The following is a 23289-nucleotide window of genomic DNA, read 5'->3' as shown; positions in this document are numbered from 1 at the left end:
TCGCAAGTTTCATGGATAGAAATGGTATCTGGTACGGCAGAAGAATCCCCACCCCCGGTAATCCTGATCTCCAACCCCGACCACAGCCAGCCACGCGCCACAGAGCATAACCGCCATATCCGCAATAGAGATAAAACCTCCGGGTTGTTTCCCTACTAGCGTAGCGTGCGGGATACTGTCGGTACTGGCGCGGATTGGCGTTACCGTTGTAACTTAAGGAGCACATGCGGCGACGGGGACCGTCTTTGGAGAGTACATTGTATGGTGGGTAAAAGTGAGCTTTCTGGCATTAGCTGGGACCGTCCTTGCCGCGTGCTACCATTTGTCTTCGTGGCACACAGCGGTTAGACCGCCTTATCAATCCCCTTTCAAGGTGGGCGTAAGGACGGAGCCACCGCGGGAGCGCTCGGCTCGGAGTATAAGTTTCTCCGCAGCGTATTGGTAATTGATATGCCGGTAGTGGTTGTTCGCCCAATGAACGCGGACAATATGGGTAGAGATATAAAACGCACCCCCTCAGTGACAATCGCCTTAATTCCCTCTCAATCCCACCCGCTGTCGATTCCCCAGTTGATTCGAGTAGCGGTGGTGGCCAGCAAGGATAAGATACCAATCCAGCTTGAGTATAGAGCTATATAATCCGCACTTGACTCACTTCTGCAAATCCCTGACTCCAGAACCCATCTCCGTTAAGATCCTCTCTTCTAACAAGTAGCGCCAAAGACTCTCGATATTTTACTACGGTATCTGTGCCTGGTTTGAGCGGCCACACACACCAACACGACACCGGCCGACACCGAGGTACAGCATCGTAGGATAGACCTGATACCGAGGCGCAAATACTCTGTCGCTGTTGAGTCCGGAAAGCTGGTAGCAATATCCACTGGAGAGGAGGAAAGGCGACAGAAGCAAGGGAGACAAAGAGCCGCGGTGTGGTGGACTCGGCCATGCCAAGACACAGAGAGAGCCACACAGCCAACGTCATCGGTTGTTTTGCTGGCGCGACATGACACCGACTGCCAACTGACTTCACTAGGGAGTGGTTAGTGACTGAAGTATCGATATCATCCGCTCTCTCTACGAATAGTCACGATGCCTAATCTTTTCCTCCCTCGCAAGCTGCACCCCTGTCTTGGAGACATCGCGTGTCACTCGGTCTTGGCTGACAAGACAGGGGTGAGTCACAATGTATCACTCATTCTTGGCGTGGGCTAGGTGGCGGTGTTGGCATGCAGCTCTTCTGGAGTAGTCAGCAAGATAGCCGGGTTCCAACCACGCGCACAACTGCTCCAGCAGAACCACCGAAATCGGAGTCTATAGTAACATCGGATTGGGAGGGCTATATAGGTAAGTATATTTACCATAGTTACCCCGTTAACAGTTAGGAAGGTAATATGAGTGTAACCATCGACACTTACGCACTCCCGGCCTCCCTCTTCTCCTCCTTCTTCACCCTCCTGTTTAATTCCCTTGAGCCCTAGCACCCGAAGTACATTATTCCGGTTTCCTGTTCTCTTCTGTCTTATATCAGCTCTTCGGGCACTACAAACAGGGTAGATATTTGTCCACCCCCCCCCGCTGGCTAATATTACCTACACACATCCTTTCGCTCTTGATCCCACCGTTTAGATACAGGTGTACAGTCATTTGCTTATAGATGGTCCTCATAGATGAGGTATAGATGTAGTTTCTTGTGTTTCTGCATGTAGTAGCACTGTCAATTCCCCAATAGCTAATTGGTTATAGATCCTACCGCTTGGGTATCTGTGAGTTTATTTTACGGGCATGAAATGACTCAAGCCTAGATATATATACTGTTGGTTCTCAGTCCCGAAAAATGCTGACCAGATTTCTTTCCCGGTGGTGCTCTCACAGAGTCGTGGTCTGGGCAGTCATGTTCTTATACTTTTGCCGCGTCATTCCTTCGCCATTATGCAAAAAGAGTGCATGTATGTATCTAGCTCCATAATTATTAACGACGATATATTGCAGAGAGGCCTCAATATTGTCCTATCAACCATGCCTCACCAGTACGCATCATTACCGCAGTAACTCCAGTCAGCACCTCCGCGACCATAGGAATTAAAGTGTCCAAAGGTACCACGACATTCCCCCGAAGGCTTTGAATCACCTTGGATAGATTATCCCCACTCGTTCGTATTAGGTCTAAGCAGCGGGTATGATGATATGACGGTGCGCGGTTTCCGTGGTAACTTACGGAGCCGCTTCGTCTCTTTACCGAGGCGTGTAATCCAAGAGGCCGATACCGACAAACAGTCGGGATATATACCGAGCTTCTATTGTTGTGACTAACAACTTGACTGATTAATACAGTAAGCAGTTCTTATGACACAGCGCTCGGTAGGGGCCTGAGTTAGGAGTTCTGAAATGACCGCATGTTGTACTTCATGTGTTAGAGAACTTGGGCTTTATTCCACCATATATAAGGGAGTGCCTTGTTCGTCCCTACCTTCTTCTCAGATTCGTCGGTAGAAATGGTCGCATATTAGGTGTGATCACTCTTCGTCAGCGAATAAGCACCCCAGGGATAGTACGGTCACGACCACGCACTCCTGGATCCATCACGCAACGCAACACCTCAGTCGGCCACCGCCCTCGCCTCATGGCAGTGCATCTTTTTTGATAGCTATCGCGCCTTGATTCTATCCTGCGTGAGGATTTGGCGGCATGGGGGGTCGGTGATCACTCAGGTGCAGTCACGCATTCCCGTGATGTGATTGGTCAATTCTACCGGCCGGGTATGACACATTCAATAATAATGCTTGTACCACGTACCAATTGGGCGACAGCCGCGGGTTGAATAAGCTTGCAGCGTTTGGTTCTATCTCCTACTGAAGTCAAATCTCTTTACTCGAGCCTGAATAATGCTTAATAGTATACCGTCGTTCTATATAAGGCTGCACGTGGGTCGTATCCGGAAGGAGTCATACTGGAAGAATCTTGATGAACACATATGACAAGCGTATCAATTTCCTGCGCGGGGGGCTCAAGGAGCATTGATGATGCACTTCTATTCCGGTGTGGGGTACCTCCAATTAATGTTCGGTAGAATGTACCCTAACTGAGACTTGTATCACTCCCTTATCACCCAGCCGTATATAAAGCTCAGCTCCCTAGACTTCAGCATCAGCCATTCCCCATACGCAACTCCGCATACGTAACTCCGCACACAGAATATCCTCTGGTAAAAATCTCAGATAAAAATGCAAAACACAGTCGACTACTCCAACGCCGCTGCCGGTCTCCGGATGCACACGGACTCTCTCACGGGCACCCAAGTCCAACTCACTGCCGCCATCGAGCTCGGCCGAAAAACAGGCCAAATGACTATAAGACGCGTGCTGAGGCGTTCGAGAAGATTGTCACGAGTGATATGCGCGAGGTGATCAAAGATTTGGATGATTATGAGGTGTACCTGAAGAATAGCGCGATCACGAAGGACGCGGAGTGTACGGCACTCGTAGCGGAGATCTGGGCGGTTGTAGGAAAGCTTAACCATGGTTTGACTGAGTTGGAAGACGTGGTTAAGAGTGGATAGGTTGTGACGAGGGGGATATGGAGGGTTGTGGTGGCTTTCGTTGGTCGTCCTAATTTTGTTGGGCTTTATGTTTTGTAATAGCTTTATTCTTAATTTTCGGATAATGCGTTCTTGGGTCGACTTTTAATAAACTTGTTAATCACTATATATATTCTTCCTGTAAGCTTGAGACCGTCCCCCCCGCCCGAGCCGGCGGTGCGTATGTACGTACCTGGTACTATAATAAGTATTCATACTACAATTAAGATTAGTCATATATATGAGATTATTCCACTTTGACAGAAGAAACTCCAGGCCATGGCGGATGCCCCTAATCTTGTGAAATACACGGCCTTTCAGTCGAGTCATCCACTACTATTGCACTGGAATTATCATCTTAATGACTGTGATAATCATAGTTGCTTACTTCCTGCTAAGTGTCGGAGTATGTAGCTATAGCTAAAAAAAAAGGGGGGGGGGGAAAAGGAAAAAAAAGAAAACTGTTTAGCTTTGAGACTTGCCTAGAATGATTCTGGGGACTTCTTGGATGCCGAAGGCACTTCTGCCTATTGTAGATCTTGCCATGTGGCCGATATGTGTCCGAATGATCCCCGAGTTGTGCCTTCATGTGGAAGAGTGCATATATCTGATTGATAACTCGGTATGAGTGGAGCGAGTAGAGACGCTTCAAATCGAATGACAACCCATGAAGACATCCCATCCGCGCTTGATATCTTAATATCTCTTTCCATAGAATATAAGTGGTATAGATTGGCTAGACGGTAGTGTTGGAAGCTTTGACATCTAGTACCCGGAGCAGAAAAGCTCACCGGCTGTTACATCACCACTAATAGTGTTTTTTTCGTGGCTGTTCAACGTTCTTCGCATTCACAGCATGATTATTTTCGACGGGCTGGTATGAGAATGGGTGGGTTGAGCTATGAAATAATTTAATTAAATGATGAGAATGATAATAGCTGCGATGACAATCCGAAGCGGGAATTTACAGTGTGTTTATCTCTTCTGGCCACGTTATCCTGCCCGCCTTTGAGTTACGTTTCCTCCGTTGATTCCACTCGTCTCAATTTGTCATCAACCTGCGCCTGCATGGACTAGATCTAAGCGCGCCACAACGGTCTCCAGAACATCTAGACAACACAACGTCATGTCCACTCTAAGTCGCACTTCTCTTCAAACTTTCCAATCACGCACCTTGGTCGTCAAGAATGGTCCATACCCTTTGTTCCGATCTCTATCCCGAAGTTACTCTAGTTGGAACCGTGTCTCCCTGGTTGTGAGGAATCTAGCTGATGGTAGAACATGTGTTCACGGCAAGTACTGCCAGAACATCCATTGCAGGATGCGGACCTCATATCCATGTCTGTAAGCGGGAGAAAATTCTTGGGAATAATAAATCCTATCTTCTGTATAGAATCAGGACCGTATCGAGCATATCTTTGTTTGTTAAGTGGGCGGGCTCTCAGTGTTGATATACGAATCAATTTCACAGTTGGCCGATCCCTATGTACATGTACTTTCAACGAACACGTTCATGGCGGTACATCCATCGCTCGGGGGAGCCGCGAGTACCACGCGTTCGGTTGTTTCAAGAGCATGGGTGAATTGAGGAACAAAATGTTTTTTTTGGAGGGGTTTACAACGTTTAGGTATTAATATCACAAGTAGAAATATCAAACACCCAAGCTCCCAGTTCACTAAACCTCCATCACCGCCTCCTTCTACTCCCCAGATTCCCCACCCTCAATACCGTATCCTCTATAAAGGGTGGCGGCAAATACTTCGGCCTCTCCCTATTCTCCCCCTCCTCTCCCTCCGCGGCCTTCAACGCATTTCCCAAATCCGTCAGAACATCCGCCACATCTCTCCTTCCCGCCTCCAGCTTTGGCAAGTCCTTTGCCCACAGCTCCCTCCTCGTTGCCCCCATCTGGACACGTGCAAACACGCTTTGATGTCGTGCTAGCCTCTCTTCCAGCTCCCCCGCAGCCTCCTCCAGTGCCGCCGCCTGTTCAAACTCTGGTTCGCTCCAGTCGCGGTCGTCGGAGATGTTTACGAGCTGTGCTGCGTATTTCATGATAGTATTGGCGGCATGGAGGTCGGTGATGACTGCGGCGCGCCAGGTAGCATGGTCTGGTGGGGGATTGTATGGTGCGCTGAGGTTGGGTGGGTGACGCGGTGGGAGTGGGGTCATTGTTTTGGGGGGGGGGGGGGGGTAGTGAGGATCCTGTTGTTGGTATGCTGACAGTTGGATATGGTGGTGGTTCGCATATAGTGTTGGAAGGACGCCGGACACCGTGACTTCATTTTTAAGGTTACGTGACGGGGCGAATGTATCAATAGTAGGTGATGAGGTAATTTCTAGCTATGTATGTTCAGGAATACATAGCAAACTTAATTGCTATATACTGATATCCCACATTGAAAGCCCTCGTCTCAAGCTTAAGCTCTACTCAGATATGTAGAATCCAGTACAGTACAGAGGGTATACGCACCCATTCTCTCCCGGAAGACAAGAAAACACCCATCCACGGGGAAACTACGAGTGAGATCGGATCGGAAGCGATGCCACATCTCGCATCCAACTGACGCGATCAGAACCGACCAAGAAAATCAAAATCGTTCGAGTTTTTGTGTAACTGTATATATTCCGAAGTTGAAAATTTGATTCTATGCTGCAATTCAGCCCACAGTATGAGCATTCTACATGACCGGTTAGAGAAGGAGTTTATGGGAGCTTGGGGGTGTATTGAATGTCTTTTCGCCATTGTATTCGGGGATTTTGTCTATACGGTGATTAAATCATCACCGGTGGTCACTCGGTATCCCTTCTTTCTGGACTCTGGAGTCGTGGGGCGGGACAGTGCGGTAATATAGAGTTGGTTCGTGTCAAGATATGGTGGTAAGTGAAGAGGTTTGAGATCTGGAGCTGGGTTTATATGCTTGTATCTCTCACTGGTCATGCCCAGGCTACCAAAGGGACGTGAAACGAAATTGTTTAGTGTAGTTGAGGAGAGAAAAAAAGAAAAAAAGAAACAACAAAGCAATATTATAAAAATTGTGATGATCTACTCTCGAGACAATGCAAAGTTAGAGTGATCCACTATGATCTAAATTAAGTAGCTACACCATGAACGTTGCACCGAATTAAACAAAAAGAAAATGAACGTCGCACCTAACTCGACTTGACTGTCTTCTACCTCCGATGCTTGATAGACTCTTACTCGTATTATTGGTGTCTATATAAGACAGACATTTCTAACGCTTGGTATGATAATATTACTGCGGCAGTCTAAAAGTTGCTGGGAGTCCTTTCAGCGATGCGAAGGTTTTTCTCACAGAAGAATATCAGGCTAGATATCGTAGAGCTGGCGACACGGTGATAACGCAAGCCCGGAAAGCCATGTGAAGACCTCACCACTCACCGGACAGTATCAAATCTTCAAAACGAACTCGCTCTACAGTGTACATGGGATTCATATGAGATGAAATAGTAATGTATTCACATATTATCACTCGCAAACATCAATTCAGAGTCTGGTGTTCCTATATGGTTGGTTATGAGGGTTCGATTACGTCTGAGCTCCCCCGCCAGTGGAATAGGCTCAGCGTCTGTATTATGTTTGGTTAAGGGTTTAAAGAGACTCAGATGAAACTAGGCTCTTTCACAGGAATATTGCCGTCACACTAGATCATTCAATCAAAAAATGAAATGGGAAATCCACCACCAGACATGAGATCCTCACAAACGGCGAAGGAAATTATTACATGTCGGACGAAACACCGAGGTCTGAAGAGCAAACAAAACGGGCTGATCTTTCTACATTTAGAGATACCACAACTTCCATATGTTCGGCAATATACTATTCCTCCCTTTTTCCAGTAATATTGACTTCCCCAAAAGTGAGTTCAGCTACATGCGCTTGCATTTCCCTTGGTTATAACCTCTCCCTCGAATCGGAGGGATTATGTCACCACTTAGAAAGTGGTCGTCCCGACCACCGCCGAAACATCCCTTGAATACTACCAGGACTCGTAGATGGATATGGTGATATAGCTCATTACTACCTACTACTCCGCGCGCAACCCCCCCCCCCCCCCCTCGCCCCACACAACAGGTGGGAACATATGGCAGATACCGGTATTACAGCGCCCAGAAAAAATTTAACCATGTGCCCATCAAGTCCTCTTTCCCGTGCCCCCATCAGAAGGCGGGCAGGTAACATGTTCGCTCCGTTTGTTTCTCGTTGCCATGCGCCCCGGAAGAAAAAAAGCAACGAACCCGTGCCGCGTCGTCGAGTAGCATCAGGTTCGGTGCTAGATTTCACCTTCACCAAACCGGTCAAAACCGGTCATCAGAGTGGACATGGCTAGTCCTAGCTACCTCCTGGTATAATTCGTCTAGCATTTCCTAAAGGTTACAGGGCCTGTAAACACATTGACCCAAGAAAACCGTGGTAAGCGCGACATTGTTGTGGATATGACTTCTACCCTTTTTGTTAGCCGCAGTACTATGGAGGACTTGGGGCCACAGTACTATGGAGCATCTCACGTACCAGAGAAAGTCAATTGCTTCCCTTCCTCCAACGCCCTCTCCTTCTCCTTCGTTGAGCCGTCCTTTCTCGGCTACCCTAAAAATACAAAAGATGTATTGCTCCTCCGAACAATGCGCATCGGTATCCACTAAAGACCTAAAAACCTTGACGTTAGTCCGTGTAATTGAGATCATAGAGAACAAAACATACCTAGAGCATAATCGTAACTTCCATTCCCCGCCATAGCTTTCTCGAGTTGCCACAAGCTCCAGTACTCGTCCGATGAGTCACTAGGCACTGCCCATCGCACTGACGACCTCCTCGTAGCCTATAGTGTAGACTTATACGTCCGTTCTAAACTTGAATATGGAAATAAGAGAATAGGGAGAGCCATGAGTCAGAGTAAGAATGACCGTCGAGACATGACGGTGTCGCTGCCTGCCTCGGGTGCATCGTGAGAAAACCACTCGTACAAACCCCCAGGTGAGGATGGAAATAGGCGAGCGAGGTGTATTCTGCAGCTCTATAGGAGCATGGTGAGCTTAATTATCCCTAAAGGGCGAAGGGGACTGGGTGGTATTTGGAGTAGATGGCAGGGTAGGCATACCTCGCTTCAGCGGTATCGAAGTGTTCGGAGTCGACGGTTACCTCAGAATGTCAATCGCCTTGGAAGCAGAGATGAGCCCTGAGTGGACTGGTGGGGTATGTGTCAGATAATAAGGTTGCTGTGGTTAAGTTCCTTCAGGCTCGAGTTTTGTCCACAGTCGGTTTCGTCTTCGTCAATGGTGGTGAGAGTGGTGTTGGGAGGATGTCGCGATGAGGTTGTGCAGCTCAAGGCCGTGCGGCTCTGCTGTAGGTTGTTAGGTTTAGCACAAGCATCATGAGGCTCTGCGGGAGCGAACCCCACCACTCCACCCACTAACCCATACTAACTAACCGAACTCTCGTCAGAAATCCCTAGAAATACCAAAATGATGCGCGACATGATGAGGGCAAAGCCTCACGAGTATAACACGCTGCAGTCCTGGCCGAACTTGCCTCTTCTTGCGCTGGATCCTCGGTGCGCAACTCAACCACTATGATAAATCACTCTCTCTGGCCCTATCGTGTAACTTTTGGGGACCGAGATAAGATGAGATCGAGTAGCTTGGAAGTGGTACAACCGACTTCTTCGCTAGATCACAGCCGACGTAACACAGTAAATTATGGATGTCGCTCACTGCCTTCGCATGAGCGGACAGAGGGGTTGAAAGGTCTTTTTTATGGGTGGGAGGAATGGTGGTTCTTGTAAGAGTTTGAATCTCGTGACTATTATATTGACGAAGTAGAAGACTTTGAGGATGAAATAGGACGCGGTGTGCTCCCTAGGTATTGTTGCGCATTAAGCAGGAGCCAAAGATTTTGAAACAAGGTCGGATGCACTGGACGAGACCCCTTGAAATAAGTTATGGTTCGACGGTTTCGCAAGTCGTCAGGAGATGACCTATAATTCGTGCGCGTAGGGGGACAAGGGAAAGTCATGCGCTTGCGCTGGGAGTGGAGGAACAAGGGAAAAAAAACTGGAGACGCGGGGAATCGAACCCCGGACCACCTCTATGCTAAAGAGGTATTATACCACTAAACCACATCCCCATGTCTTTCGTATCTTCTCAGCCTATACTTAACTAAATTTTCAGCTCCTGTTACTGAAACCAGAACACTGTCGCGTTGACATCAAAACTAGCAGTCCTCCACTTCTTGAAAAAACAGCCTCTAGAAACACATCACTCCGGGCTGCCCTCTCAAGCGATCAGGACTCTGGTCAACCTTTCTTTTTACTCCCAGAGCGCCAGAGCGACATGAACAAAGCTTCTCCGACTGTGAACAGGTTGTAGCCTTCGCTTAGAATTGCCCATTCTTGTAGATACTCATACCGACTTCATTGACCTAGGTAGAGGCACGTGTATACCTCAGTTCGCTTGATTGCCCTCCTTGCCGGGCTGAAGCTGGTGTAACAGCTGGTGAGATTTTTATCCATGTCTTGGCAGGACGAGTCAACCGCGAGCGTGGGTTAGGGTTCTCCAGTTCCCTGCATAAAGTATCTCCACTCCACAATACAGCCTGACAACATCAGGTCTCGCGGGGGTTTTTTTTACCTTGGCATCAATGTTCTCTTGCTAGCTGGAGCAGTTCTCGGGGGCCGGAACAGAGGTATTCCATGACACTTGGCAGGTGAAATTACTCTTTGGTTTAACCCAATAATAGTTCTGCACCTCTGGCGACAGCGTTCCTTCAATGACGTCGGAAGGAGAACAGAACCAAAATTAAATGAATGGCTTGCCATGAGCTTCAATTCCAGTTGATATTATAGGAGCGCGGAATGTCACTCTTCTCCAGATTTGAACAGAGTGACGGAAGGTATACCCGTCGTTTATCCCATTTTTGCTGACAATTCCAACGTCTCACATTGATAGAAATGTATCCTCCTTTCTCTGTTCCAACCGGTAGGGCGAAAGCCCACCCCCGGTGTTTTTATTCGGCGGGGACAGCTCGGGATTACCGTGGACTGCACTTGATTTTCATGGGTAGTCACAGGCCTTGATTCTATTGGGAGTGCTTCCGACCCCTATATCCACCGCAGCGAGCCTGGGAATTTAAAGTCCACAGAAGTAGATAACTTGATGGAAGCCCTGTTCGACTCTGCTGGTGGTGCTCTATATAGCAGCGCCGAAACCTCAGGGAACCGTATCCATAGCACGCCAGGAGACTCGGCTGCCTATTTCCATGGTGCCGAGAGGGAAGTGGTCATTTCTCTAGCTCGTCCCGGACGATTTGTTGACTGGTTTTAGCTATAAGTAGCTCGTTGATGTAAATGCAATCAGAGGACTACGCGCAAATCAGGATGAATTGAGGAGTAAGCAAAACACAAACCGGAGTTCACCCTTGAGCTCACAGGTTCAAATATCATGCGCCGCGACCCATAGATAGGAAGTAGAAACTATCTACCCTTTATAGCTCTACTTAAACATACTCAGGAAGCCATCCCATCGCCGGCTCGCATCAATATCACCGACCCAATCTTCCCCGAGCTTGTGACAACCTATGGTGATAGACGGAGAAAGAGGTTTCTGTAATCACAAGGAGAACAATAATCCCTTTGTAACTTTAGGATTTAGTCCCTCCACTAACAATCATTTCTGGTATGACCTTCGTTGACTGGGGTGTAGGTGGTCCTGAAGTACCAAACCGAGGATTGTTCGGGCAGTTGTAGTCACGGCTTCTAATCCCTCCTTTTCTCTTTCGTTTTGGGGTTCGCCGAGCTGAACTTTTCTGGGTACGTATGTAACTTTAGCGGGGTGCGTTACTTGTTTCTGCACACAGTGGAGCGTAAGATAAGATAAAATAGCATTGTCAATGATCGATCTGTCATGCTCGTCGACCGTCATGTACCCGTCGCACCAATGTAAAAGCACTAGAGCGCCAGACCAAATAGCAATCTAGCCTTCTCGTAATTCTCTCTATGTATGTAGGCTTTGGCTGTGTGGGTTGTATCTTAACGGCGGAACGCATAACAGGCGCCACTATGGGGGTAGGCCGCCGGCCGTATGTATCTTGTGGGCGAAATTTCCATGCAACCGTCCGCCCGAATGCTTTCTCTTCTCTTTTTTCTTGCCAAGCCAAAGCAGCCGCTTGTCTCAACTCCATCTCACCCCCGACGCCGCAACCTAACCACACCAGGAATCAACGCCGCCCTCAGTTGAACCCTCCGCCATTCCTATCCGCCCTACAAATACCAAAAAAAAAATCGTAAAATGCTGGCTGCTAATCAATGACTGGCAGATCATACTGGTTCCAGAGGGGGTCGAACCCTCGACCTTGGCGTAACATGCTCCGGAGAGATATTAGCACCACGCGCTAACCAACTGAGCCATGGAACCGTGATATTATGATCGCGCTAATAATTTGAACGCGCCGGCGTTCCCACGTGTATTCTCAGCGGTGGAGGGATTGGGAGTTGAGATTGCGGGCGACAGCAGGAGGTTGTTGGAACAGGATGTTAGGACACAGAGAATAGGCGACCAAGCTGACCGCGGTATTGCAATATAAACCCCTCAAGCTTGAGCGTTCAGAGGCATACCGACAGACCCGCTAATGACCTCTTCGCATGCTGCCATCTCCGCGCTCCCAGAGCTGGGCTTCGGTGGCACCATGGCTTCGAAAATAACCTGCGAGAGTTTAGCTTCTGCCGGAGTTGAAAACATATTGGGGTTTACCCCCACTCGTGGAGCCGGGGTGATTTGTGATGGCATACCGCATGAATACCTATCATGGAACTGACAGGTCCTCGGAGTAAATGTTGAGCTGAATAGAGTTCCCAGAGGTTCGGGCAGGTTGAAAGAGGTGATCTCATCGGGTGTTGCCCTGGAGGAAGTGGAACAGCGTTCGAGCAGTGAGCTGAAGCTTCCTGATTCCTTTGCTTTATTTATTTGGAGCATCCGTACGGTAGTACGACTAGTTGAGGGGTATGGTTTTGTAGTCTTATAATTGGCTGAGTGGGGGACTCCTGCTGCCTGAATCGAGAGACTTTTAGAAATCGTAATTTATGCAACTTCGCCAGCTCGTACTACAATTTCAAGGTTACATTTAGCGCCGAAGGTGGAGTAGCAGCGATAATTGGCAAGAAACCAAGTTTTGAGAACTTCTGAATATAAGGTGAAAGGAGGAGGACTCTCGTCGCCGATTCGAATATAGAAGATGAAGGGGGAAAAAAGCTCTGCAATAACAGATCTTCCTGGTCGTGAAAACGAGGCAATTTTATTCCAACTCCAAATTTCCTCCACGTTTTCTGAGTGTTCCGGAAGACTTAGGAGCTCGGTAAATTGGATTCGGAGACCTAGGTACACGCCTGTACTGCCGGGAAGCTCGGTTTCTACATGTGCACGTGAAGGTTAGTTACAAGTGTTCCGGTATTTGTATTCATACAGACTTGGGACGTACAATAACCTCAACACAGAGCTGCACTACTTGTTTCGGAGCACTATGCGCTCACCAGGGGGACCTGTTCTTCTCGCTGCCCGTACTGAGGGACCACCGGTGACCCCGCCTCCAGGTGCGCTAGAATCCCCGCATTGTTCTTTGTATGTTGTGTGCTGTTATGTGTTAGTTGATGTTGTAGATGTTGATTCTTCACCTCCACCGAAGCACTTCAGGGCAGCTCCTCCGCTGTGGTTGCGGCCTGAACGACGAGGCGCCGCATCTCGGGGGGGGTGGTGATTGAAATGACGAAGAATGGAGCATCTGTGTATGTGCATGAGCTCAAACTTGTGTGTCGAAAGTTGAAAAAAATAAACCACACGTACCACAGCTTTCCCGACTGTTACCCACTTCACCGCCCCACCTTTCAACCTTCCCTGACACAGATCCTGCTGTGCTCGGAGCCTTTCCGCTGACGTTTGACGAGTGGTTCTATCATTAGTATCGACTTAGGCTCGTCCCCAACCGTCTACTTCCATGCTTCCAGAGCTTTCTGCAAGTAACGGGCTGGGTACGAGACTAGTATCGACTAGCTTGCGGCGGTACTGAAGAAACCCAGGCTTGGCAGTCGGCTTGAAACTACTCTCCGCACTTACTCAAGATTGCGAAGCCTGGATGTAGACCCCGAGTCGGAGGTTTTCTGTAGCAAGGCTACTTTAGCACATCTCGATGGATGGTATGGGTAAAGGAGACAGCTCCTAGACACTACTGTATGGAATTACCCCTACTACCCCCCCCCTAGAGAAAGTATGTAGGAGAAGTAAAGTAATTGATCGTGTTATTGTTCTAGCTAAGGGGGAATGCCCCGTATTTATACTAATGAAAGGTAGTACAAAGAGAAATACAATGAGTCATGGACGTGTGAGTAAATAGAATGACTAATAGGAAAGTGAGTCATACGCCGATGACAAATACTATAATGAAATGGTGAGAATCTTCCAGAACTATGAAACGTGCCGAGCGCCCTATTTCAAGACTTCCCCTCGTGAGCCACAGTGAATAGTAGAAGAAAATAAAACATGTTTGCCTTTATCCAATCCCTTTGTGAGTAAATCCGCCACGTTCTCGTTCGTAGAAATATATTCCAGTTCAAATAATTCATCCTCAAACCGTTCCCGAACAAAATGAAAGTGTACGTCAATGTGTTTAGACCTTTTATGAAAGACAGGATTTTTAACCAAAGAGAGAGAGCCGTTGTTGTCACCTCGAAGAATGAAAGAAAGATTTGGTTTTCGTTCCAGCTCGTGGATTGCGTTCCTTAACCAGATCAGTTGTCGACTGGTGTCCGAGAGGGCCATGTATTCCGCTTCAGTTGTAGAAGTGGCGACAGATCGTTGCTTATAAGAGCGCCAGGAGATGAGGGCTTCCCCTAGCATGAAGCAGTGACCGGTGAATGAGCGGCGATCGTCGATGTCGGAGGCATAGCTTGCGTCGCTGTAGCCAATGAGTGCAGTTGGTCGCGTTTTGGTGTAATGGAGTGACCAATCGAGGGTGCCCTTAAGATAACGGAGGACGCGATGGACTGCAGCTAGATGAGCCTTGGTGGGACAGGAGGAAAATTGTGAAAGCATGGTGACGGTGTAGGCGAGGTCGGGTCTAGTGCCGATTACTGCGTACATGAGTGAACCGATTATTGACTGATAAATTGTTGGATCGTCGATTTTCTCAGCTTCCGTTCCTTTTTGGAGGTGGACGTTATTGTCGATAGGTGTTGCCACAGGTCTGGATTCGTCGAAGCCGTATTTGATAAGTACACGCTTGAGATAGGCTTCCTGTGATAGGGCAATGCCAGTCTTAGTGTGGATCAAGTGGATTCCGAGTGCCCAGTTGGCTGTGCCAGTTTCCGTCATTTCGAATTCAGAGTGGAGGAGGAGGCTGACACGGTTTTTGCGTTCAACGGACCAGTAGAAGATGAGGATATCGTCTACGTATATCGCGATGACAACTTCCCCTGTCTTGTGTATGAAGACACAAGGGTCGAAGTCTGCTTTTCTGAATCCTATTTTGATTAGCGCTTTTGAGATGCGGGCATACCATTCCCTTGAGGATTGTTTGAGTCCGTAGATGCATTTGATTAGTTTGCATGCTTTGCCGGGAGTGGGATAGCCTGGAGGAGATTTCATGTAGATTTCTTCCTTAAGTTCGCCGTATAGAAATGCGCTTGTGACGTCCATCTGATCGTATTGGCCGCCGGTTTGAAGGCAGCGAGCGAGGAGTAGTCTGATGGATTCGTATCGGGTGACGGGGGCATAGGTTTGATCGAAATCTTGACCAGGGACCTGTGAGAAACCTTTTGCGACTAGTCGGGCTTTGTACCGTATGGGGTTGCCATCGGGCCCGAGTTTAATTTTGTATACCCATTTGCAGTCAACTAGTTTGCGGTGGTCCGGTGTGTTGACCAGATTCCATGTGTTATTCCTTGCGAGTGAGTCGAGTTCAACTTTCATAGCATTCTGCCACTTTTCGGAGTCAGGACTGTTCATCGCTTGGTGGTAGTTTGTTGGTTCTGTTAGGGTAGTGTCATGCTGAATGTTGTGTCCGTATCTGACCGGAGGTTTCCGTTCCCGTACTGGGTTACGTCTCGGTTGATCAGTATCTGTTTCATTATCATCATGCGGGGTACGTTCAGTGGCGGGCCTCGTATAGCCGGCCCCCACTATACTTGCGTGGTCTTCCGAATCAGTGTCGGAGAAATGTTCCATGGTTTCGCGCATTATTTGTTGGTTGATCATGTCGTCGTCACTTGGGTCGTCGTCGTATGTTCTATGTTGTTTTGGTGTTGACGGACGTGAGGGTGGTTCTTGTTTGATCTCGATTTGTTTTGGTTTAGGGGGTGTGTCGGTTTTTGTTTTGACTTCGATTTCTTCCCCTACGGATGTACCTTTAAACCTAAAATGACGAGAGAGAACTACTTTCCTTTGTGATGGTATGTAGACGCGACAGATTTTTTCAGAATCTCCGTATCCGCAGAATTGTCCCGTTATAGCCCTAGCATCCAGTTTTGTTCCAGCTGGTCGTGCTTCGACGGGTATGTGTATGAACATGGTTTCACCGAAGGATCGGAGGTGCCCAATAAAGGGTTTCTTGCCGGTGAGTGCTTCGTATGGTGTCATATTCGGGAGTGATTTGTGCGGTAGTCGATTTTTGACGTGTGCCATGGTGTTGATCGCTTCTGCCCATAGATTTTTTGGGAGGTTGTGGTCGAGCAAGGCGGATCGTGCCATTGTTGCTATAGTCCTGTTAAAGCGTTCTGCTGTTCCATTTGACTCGTGAGAGTAAGGTACAGTGAATTCATGCTTTATGCCTTTAGAGGCAAAGAATTGTTGGAGGTCATTGGAGATGTACTCGCCACCGTTGTCGCTTCGAAACCGTTTGACCGTTTTGTCCAATTGATTTTCCATGTATGCGATATATCGTTCCGTGGCAGCTGCTGCATCTGACTTCTTTTTAAGGAAGTAGAGGTGAGCGTACCTAGAGTAATCGTCGATGAAGGTGATATAGTAACTAAAACCGCCCAGAGAAGGAGTCGAGAACTTGCCGCTCAGATCTGAGTGTATTAGTTCCAGTGGTTGTTTGGATTGTGGTTCGGTGAGGGGAGCGAGGTGAGATTTGGTTGATTTAGCGAGTTCACATGTGTTGCATGTTTCCATGTGACCAGATGTGGGGAGAGACTTGGGGTCGGCGACCATGGTGCGAAGCCGTGAGAGCGAGGAAGCGGGGAGATGTCCAAGCCGTTGGTGCCAGTCATAGAAGCTGGTGGCGGCAGAGAGGTGTGCGCAGGGTTCCTTGCTTTCAAAGATGTAGAGACCAGTACTATTTGCGTTAGCGATCCCGATGATTTCCTTGCTATTCGGTTTGTAGATGGTAAAGCCGTTTTCTGTCCCAATTGTTGTGAATCCCTTTTTAGCGATGCAAGACCAAGACATCAGGTTGGTATTGCCTAGTTCGGGGATCAAGAATACGTTCTGCAGAGTGATCAGGCCATGTGATCCGTTGATGGTGACGTTGCCAATTCCGGTTATCTGGAGTTTGCGACCTCCTCCAACAGTAACTGTTCCAGTGTGGGGAGTGGGGTCGGTAACCAGCGTTCCGGTCATGTGGTTGGTTGCACCAGGGTCGAAGATCCATGCCTTGTTGTCGGTGGTGGAAGGTCCTGCAATGAAGCCAAAGTAGTCTTCCATGGTAATGTCCGAGGTGTCATCTGAGAAGTTGTTGAGGTCGAAGTCAACCGGCATTGTGAATACATCGGTTTCTTCGAGTGCGGGAAGGCCAGAAAGATCGGGGATCCAAGAGAGGTCGAGTTTTGTGTGAAATGCAGTACCAGATGCGACGTTAAGGTTGCCAGATGCAGCGGACTTCTCCTTGTCTCTGAAAGCTTTGAGTTTTCGGCAATTTTTGTGCGTGTGGCCTTTTGCATATTCTCCATTCTTGGTGCACCAGGTGCATGTGACGTCCCGATTTCCTGTTTCGTTGTTACGTGGCCTCCTGACTCTGTTGTTGTTTCCGTGTCCTGGGTTTCCTCGCCTGATTGTGTAGGCTTCTCCAGCCGCCTGTCCATCGTTGTTGCGCCGTGAGTCCAGATCCAACAGCTTTTCGTAAACGTCATCGAAGGTGACGTTGGGCTTGGTTTGCAGGTTGTCAACGACTGATTCGAGGGATTCGTGCCGGAGTGAGAGGAGTAGGAAGGATGCCTTCGCTTCTGTGACAGATGCGAGTTGGTGAAGGTGGTAACCGAGTGGGTCTTTGGTTTTGTCCGTAGAGTTACTAGTTCTAGTGAGGAGAGATGACCAAAGAGTGTTGAACTGGGTTAGATGTTCCTTGATACCCTTGTCGGGTGTGTACTGTAGTGTGACGACATTGGCGAGGAGCGAGTGGAGGGAAGCGACGGTTTTCCGATCGAATCTGTCCTCGAGTTGAGTCCAGAGGTGATGAGCGGTGTCGGCCGGTGTCAGTGTGAGAATAACTTCGAATTCGATGTTAGATTGAAGGAATACAACTGCAAGGTTGTCCTTTTTGTCCCAGTCGCTGATTTCTTCGGCGTTGTCGGAGGTTTCTTCTTCGTCTTCTTCAGCCTCGGCTGTACTTCCTGATGCTTGTGGTGCCGTGGTAGGTACAGTAGTGGTGGTGGTTGTCAACACGGGACGCTTGCTCGAACCATTGACCAAGTTCCACAGATCGTGAACTTTCAACATGCGGGTAGCAAGGTCCCTCCATACAGTGTAATGGCCTTGACCATCCAGCTTGCATGGGAGTGCGGGAATTTTGATGCTCCTCTCAGACATGATTGAAAGTGAAACGAGAAAGTGTACTTTGTGGTAAAAATGGTGAAGAGTGTATAAGCGTGAGTGGTCTCCGGGCTCATAACCTAGAGAAAGTATGTAGGAGAAGTAAAGTAATTGATCGTGTTATTGTTCTAGCTAAGGGGGAATGCCCCGTATTTATACTAATGAAAGGTAGTACAAAGAGAAATACAATGAGTCATGGACGTGTGAGTAAATAGAATGACTAATAGGAAAGTGAGTCATACGCCGATGACAAATACTATAATGAAATGGTGAGAATCTTCCAGAACTATGAAACGTGCCGAGCGCCCTATTTCAAGACCCCCCCCAAAAAAAAAAACCCACTCTCGTACCCAAACCCCGCTGCCTTGGACCGGAATATTGCTGACAGTCCGCGCCCCCTAGTAAAAATCGATGAGTCTTCTGCAATGCACCTTGGTTGACAGCGCCCAAGAGCGGTGAGGAGCATACACAGAGATATATGGGCTTCTACAGCCACTCAGCAAAAGTGTTCGTGATATAGTTTTAATGTCGGTGCGCAGTGTGGCGCACCCGTAATACTGATGTTATTAAAGTTGAGATTCAAAACAACGAGAAATATATAATATAGTTCGTGACTATATATAAAAAGAAGATAGGTCATTGATCTTATTACGGCATAGTTTATACTGCACGCGATCATTTGTACCTAGAATCAAATTGAACATGATTTAAAAATAAAAAATAAAAAAGGTCATTGATCTTATTCTTCATTAACTTGGGCGCCATTGGTCACTGCAAGGTCTTCTCTTAGGGGTTCTTAATGGCCCACCGCAGTTACATATAGAGAAATGTCTCACTCCGAAATCGGAATCACGAACACTTTTGCAGAGTGGCTGTATGTATGCTTTACTCCTCTGCATTGATAGCTGACCGCTTTCTGGATGTGAATACGACTGCTAACTTCACCATACAGTAAATTCTATAGAAAATATATATAGATTCTGGAACGTTTCGATGGAGTCTGGGCTGGTAGACAATGGAGATTGTAATACGGCCGTGGTCGCCGCAGCCCCGGGAAGAGGAGGGAGAGCAGAGCATCACGGAATGAATGGCGAGCTACGACGGATGGGACGGCTATGTTGTGGTCTTCTCTCATTCGCGGCGACTCTCTGCTAGGCTTCGGAGATGAAGAGTCGGGTTAAGAGCACCAGAATGGAGCGTTATCGCAAAGCCGATGGCCGCATTTTCTCTCAACATCCGCGCAGGACAGTTTCTCCGTCCCCCGTCGTCGACCCCCAATCTTTGCAGAATCCCTCTTCCCTAAGTACTTGCAGGGCCGACAAATCTTACCTCCGTAACTCTAATTTTCAGTCTAGCCATATGGGCGAGAGTACGGATGGAAATGGCCGCGGACCCAGACACAATATTAAGTGACAGTGTAGGCACTTACCCTTCTTCCCTATTGTCGTGGTGGAAGCTTCGCTCAGGGGAATGGCTCTTGTTCTGCTTTCGGGGAAGGTTCACAATTCTGATGGAAAGAAGATTGAGTGGGGATGCGGAGAGTAACGCATGAGGGAATTTTGGGCAGTGAGAGGCGAAAACCCTTGGGCGGGAAAAATGGTGAAGAAGGTTTGCCGGCGTTGGATTATGGTCAGGACTGCCGGTGTCCGGAAGAGATTCTTTATCACTTCTTTCATCTTGAAGTCTCGCCGGCAAAGATCAGTGATCCAGAATTCTGATAACGTACAAAAGGAGGATATCTAAACTATATAGTCTTCCTCATCGTCACCAGGAACGTCTCCTATTGGTTATAGTGCACTATATGTATTTCTAATATTGATTGCATATCATGATTCGACAAAGAACTACTCCCGAGACGGAAGGGAACTGGCATTAAAAGGCGTGTAGCTATTGCAATTGATGGATATAAAAGAACAAACACTGACAAAACTACAGCGATATTTTTATATATGAAGGTCGAATTTCCCTGATACCATTTTATCATGAACTACATGTACATACTAACGCTACTCTTTGAATGACTTAGAGTGCATACTAGAGCTATTGTATCACAGATTACATATAAAGAGAGATGGAGATGAGGTTTAGTGCATGCCTGTACGTTTTGATGATCCAATAATCCAGAGTCACAGCAGTAATCTAAGGGGTTGCTATCGCAGTACCGCCCGAACCTCATTTCCTCAGTACATTTGGGTGGCCGAAGGCCGCACTCCGCTTGTAGGGATTAAAGGGTATAGGAAGTCAGAATGGGGCAGCAAAAAGGATTTGAAGTCGCGTGATGCTAGCATGATCATTCCAGGGGAAGGATATTAATATTATCAAGAAGAAAAATACTTTGGACGAATAAATCTCTCTGGAACATGATGCATCACGTCGACGGGGCAATGATCGAAGGATATCTCATTTTCGACATCTGCCTCCACGCTGCAAGACTTCCTCTACCCTCGAGACACAAAGCAGAAATCACATCCAGCATTTTTATCGGGCCAAATGAGGGATAAGATTTTGCGAAGCCTCTTACTTTTACTCCCAGTAACGAGCAAAAGAAGTGGAGCACACTCCTGCATATTATTTTCGCCGTCCAGGCACTAAGGCCTCACATCAAGGACATCACACAAATATCTCGGTACTCTCTGGCGGCCACCATTTTTTGTAAGCCAGATTCTCATGGAATCTCGCCCTTCGTAAACGGATTATGTGGCACATCAAGTGGTGAGCGACATCGTGTTTGAGATTGAGAACACTCCGGAATCCAACAATAGCGCCGGACCTCATGTTAGAGCAGTTAAAAGAAGCTATCTCCAAGCAATTGTGTTTTACCTCAATCTCCGACCGGTTAATGCATGGCTCGTACTTGCTAGAACAGGGTTCCGATACATAAAAAGACAACTCATCTGTCGATTCCCGTCCTTTATTTCCTTTATTATGCAAGGCATTTCTTTATATTCTTGTCCTTTTACGTTCCTTTATTTTTATCTTTTGTCTTTTTGGGAATGGCTTCTCTTATTTCATTTTCTAGATTGTTCTCTAGCAGCATGATAAAAATGTTTTTACGGCTATAAATAGAGAGCTAAGGTAGAAAATAATAAATCATCCATCACCAAAAACAAAAAGTCGTTGAGACACTTCCTTCCTTGCCGCTACCAAAACAGTACTTAGTTGCTATATCCCCCAACCCTCACCCTCGCACCACCACACCCTCTCTCGTTCTCCACAGTGTGTCCAGCATAGAAACGGCCAGCAGAGGAAGTAACTCTCATCAATTTTTCCATTACTTTGTTTGTTTTCTTCTTTCTATTGGAGCTCAACAACCGCAGAAGACTTCTTGCGCCCCCCCCCCCCCCCCCCGCCCGCGGGGGTTGTTTCTAAGCATAACCAGCGGCCCTTCAATCGGTTGTCGCGGGAATTAATGAATTAAACAAAAAAAAATCGGTTGTCGCGGGCCAATATCCGAGTGATGATCTGTGATAAGCGGATCACTGAGAGCCCACTTTTGTGGAAGGATATGTAGACAGATTGACCTTAGGATGAGCCACACCATCGATAGGATAGGAGAAAGAAAAGCAGCCATGGACGGAATCGTGGAAGGAACAAATTCTTGACCGGCTTTTCTCTGGAGGGATTCAGTCAAGGATTCTTTCGACCATATCAATCTCACCTGACAGGAATCAGTCTCCTTCTCTCCCGACTTCTTTCAGGCAAGACTCAGTCACATTCCATTTCGAGGAAGGCTTAATCTCTTGTAGTGGCTGCGGATAGACTGGACCCTGAGAGGAGAAGTCGCTCGCGGAAATAGCGGCAGAACTCCGTGACTGTAACCCGGTGGCCCTCTACAACCACGATGTATACAAGTAGCCAGACCACCGGGAGTCCCGAAGGGACGAAACACATTGTCAGTTCGGAGTACCCTTGATCCATTCTACTTGCCATCTTTCGTGAATCCTCTGTGCGCTCGTCGCTAAGGCTTAGCAAGCCGTAACACACTATTTTTCAACGCTAACAACCCGCACTTCTTGGCGTTTGTACCGGAAATTAGTAAGGGCCTCTTAATGCACTATCATGATGCCTAAACCAAGATTCAGTGGTGTAGTGGTATCACGGGCGCTTGCCATCAGCTTGATGATTTGCGCCCGACCCGGGTTCGATTCCCGGCTGATTCAGAGCTGGTGGATTATTTTATAGTGTCTTATTAACGGCACAGTGTTTCCAACTTTTTTATTATTCAGGGTAAAAACCGAGGCTATATAGTGGACTTGAGGGGCATGTAGTGCAGTGGTTAAGTTTGGCAAAGGGCCTTTTAATTCTTTATTTGGGTACTCAACCGCAAAGTACTCGTTTCTCTAATCTATCGCAGCGCGGTCAATCGCAATAATGGACTCTGGGAGATCTCTCTACTCTGACCTATAACCTCCTACCAACTTCACTCCCGTCTTTATTAGCGAACACAATGCCACCTGCCATCAGAACATAAGTGCCCACAAACCTCACAAGGCACCAGGGCTACCCCTCCATCGCTATCCTCACTTCCTGTAACCATGTTCAGCAGCACTGCAGGTGTTCCCTGGCCTTGACGTACTAGTACTACTCCTCGGCGGGGTGGTTGAGGTCGCGCGGATGTGGGAGCTAGCGGGGTGAGTACAAATGTGTCATGTAAGCGATGTGCAAAGATCTCGGGAGTGCGGCGGGGGTTGATAGTAGTGGTAAGAGGGGTAGGGGTGGGAAGAAAGTTAAGTTCATTGGTGCGGCGAGGGGAGAGGTTCGGGGTACGCGGCATAGGTGGGAGGGGGGATTGGTCGGTCATGGGGGTGGGGGTCGGCGGGCGTGCTGGATCTCCTGGTGTGGCGGGGGTGCCGATGGGGAGTGGATTGTCGCTTGAGTCGAAGCGGCGGATTGGGTTGCCCAT

General features: G+C 47.9%; 5 protein-coding genes across 5 annotated transcripts; 1 reads left to right on the top strand and 4 right to left on the bottom strand.

The window, feature by feature from the left end:
• Positions 1–5264: 5264 nt before the first annotated feature.
• On the bottom strand, positions 5265–5747 carry LAJ45_03697 (uncharacterized protein; the record flags this gene model as incomplete). The annotated part of the gene is made up of 1 exon (XM_046113282.1): positions 5265–5747. The coding sequence occupies one exon, from the start codon at positions 5745–5747 to the stop codon at positions 5265–5267; it is 483 nt and encodes a 160-aa protein (XP_045973575.1).
• A 2207-nt stretch (positions 5748–7954) lies between these two features.
• Positions 7955–10105, bottom strand: LAJ45_03696 (uncharacterized protein; the record flags this gene model as incomplete). The annotated part of the gene is made up of 10 exons (XM_046113281.1): positions 7955–8040; positions 8110–8179; positions 8238–8244; positions 8299–8315; positions 8566–8611; positions 8696–8699; positions 8851–8938; positions 8996–9016; positions 9093–9137; positions 10037–10105. 10 exons carry the CDS (start codon positions 10103–10105, stop codon positions 7955–7957), a joined length of 453 nt encoding a protein of 150 aa, XP_045973574.1.
• Positions 10106–10447: 342 nt separating this feature from the next.
• On the top strand, positions 10448–10939 carry LAJ45_03695 (uncharacterized protein; the record flags this gene model as incomplete). The annotated part of the gene is made up of 4 exons (XM_046113280.1): positions 10448–10485; positions 10542–10571; positions 10709–10854; positions 10917–10939. 4 exons carry the CDS (start codon positions 10448–10450, stop codon positions 10937–10939), a joined length of 237 nt encoding a protein of 78 aa, XP_045973573.1.
• A 1240-nt stretch (positions 10940–12179) lies between these two features.
• Positions 12180–12563, bottom strand: LAJ45_03694 (uncharacterized protein; the record flags this gene model as incomplete). The annotated part of the gene is made up of 1 exon (XM_046113279.1): positions 12180–12563. One exon carries the CDS (start codon positions 12561–12563, stop codon positions 12180–12182), a length of 384 nt encoding a protein of 127 aa, XP_045973572.1.
• A 10214-nt stretch (positions 12564–22777) lies between these two features.
• On the bottom strand, positions 22778–23289 carry LAJ45_03693 (uncharacterized protein; the record flags this gene model as incomplete). The annotated part of the gene is made up of 2 exons (XM_046113278.1): positions 22778–22804; positions 22870–23289. 2 exons carry the CDS (start codon positions 23287–23289, stop codon positions 22778–22780), a joined length of 447 nt encoding a protein of 148 aa, XP_045973571.1.

Source organism: Morchella importuna, assembly GCF_003444635.1.
Source record: "Morchella importuna strain M04M26 chromosome Unknown Morimp01GS008, whole genome shotgun sequence".
NCBI lineage: Eukaryota > Fungi > Ascomycota > Pezizomycetes > Pezizales > Morchellaceae > Morchella > Morchella importuna.
Note: the sequence above shows the minus strand (reverse complement) of the source record. Positions and strands in the feature narration are given on the sequence as shown.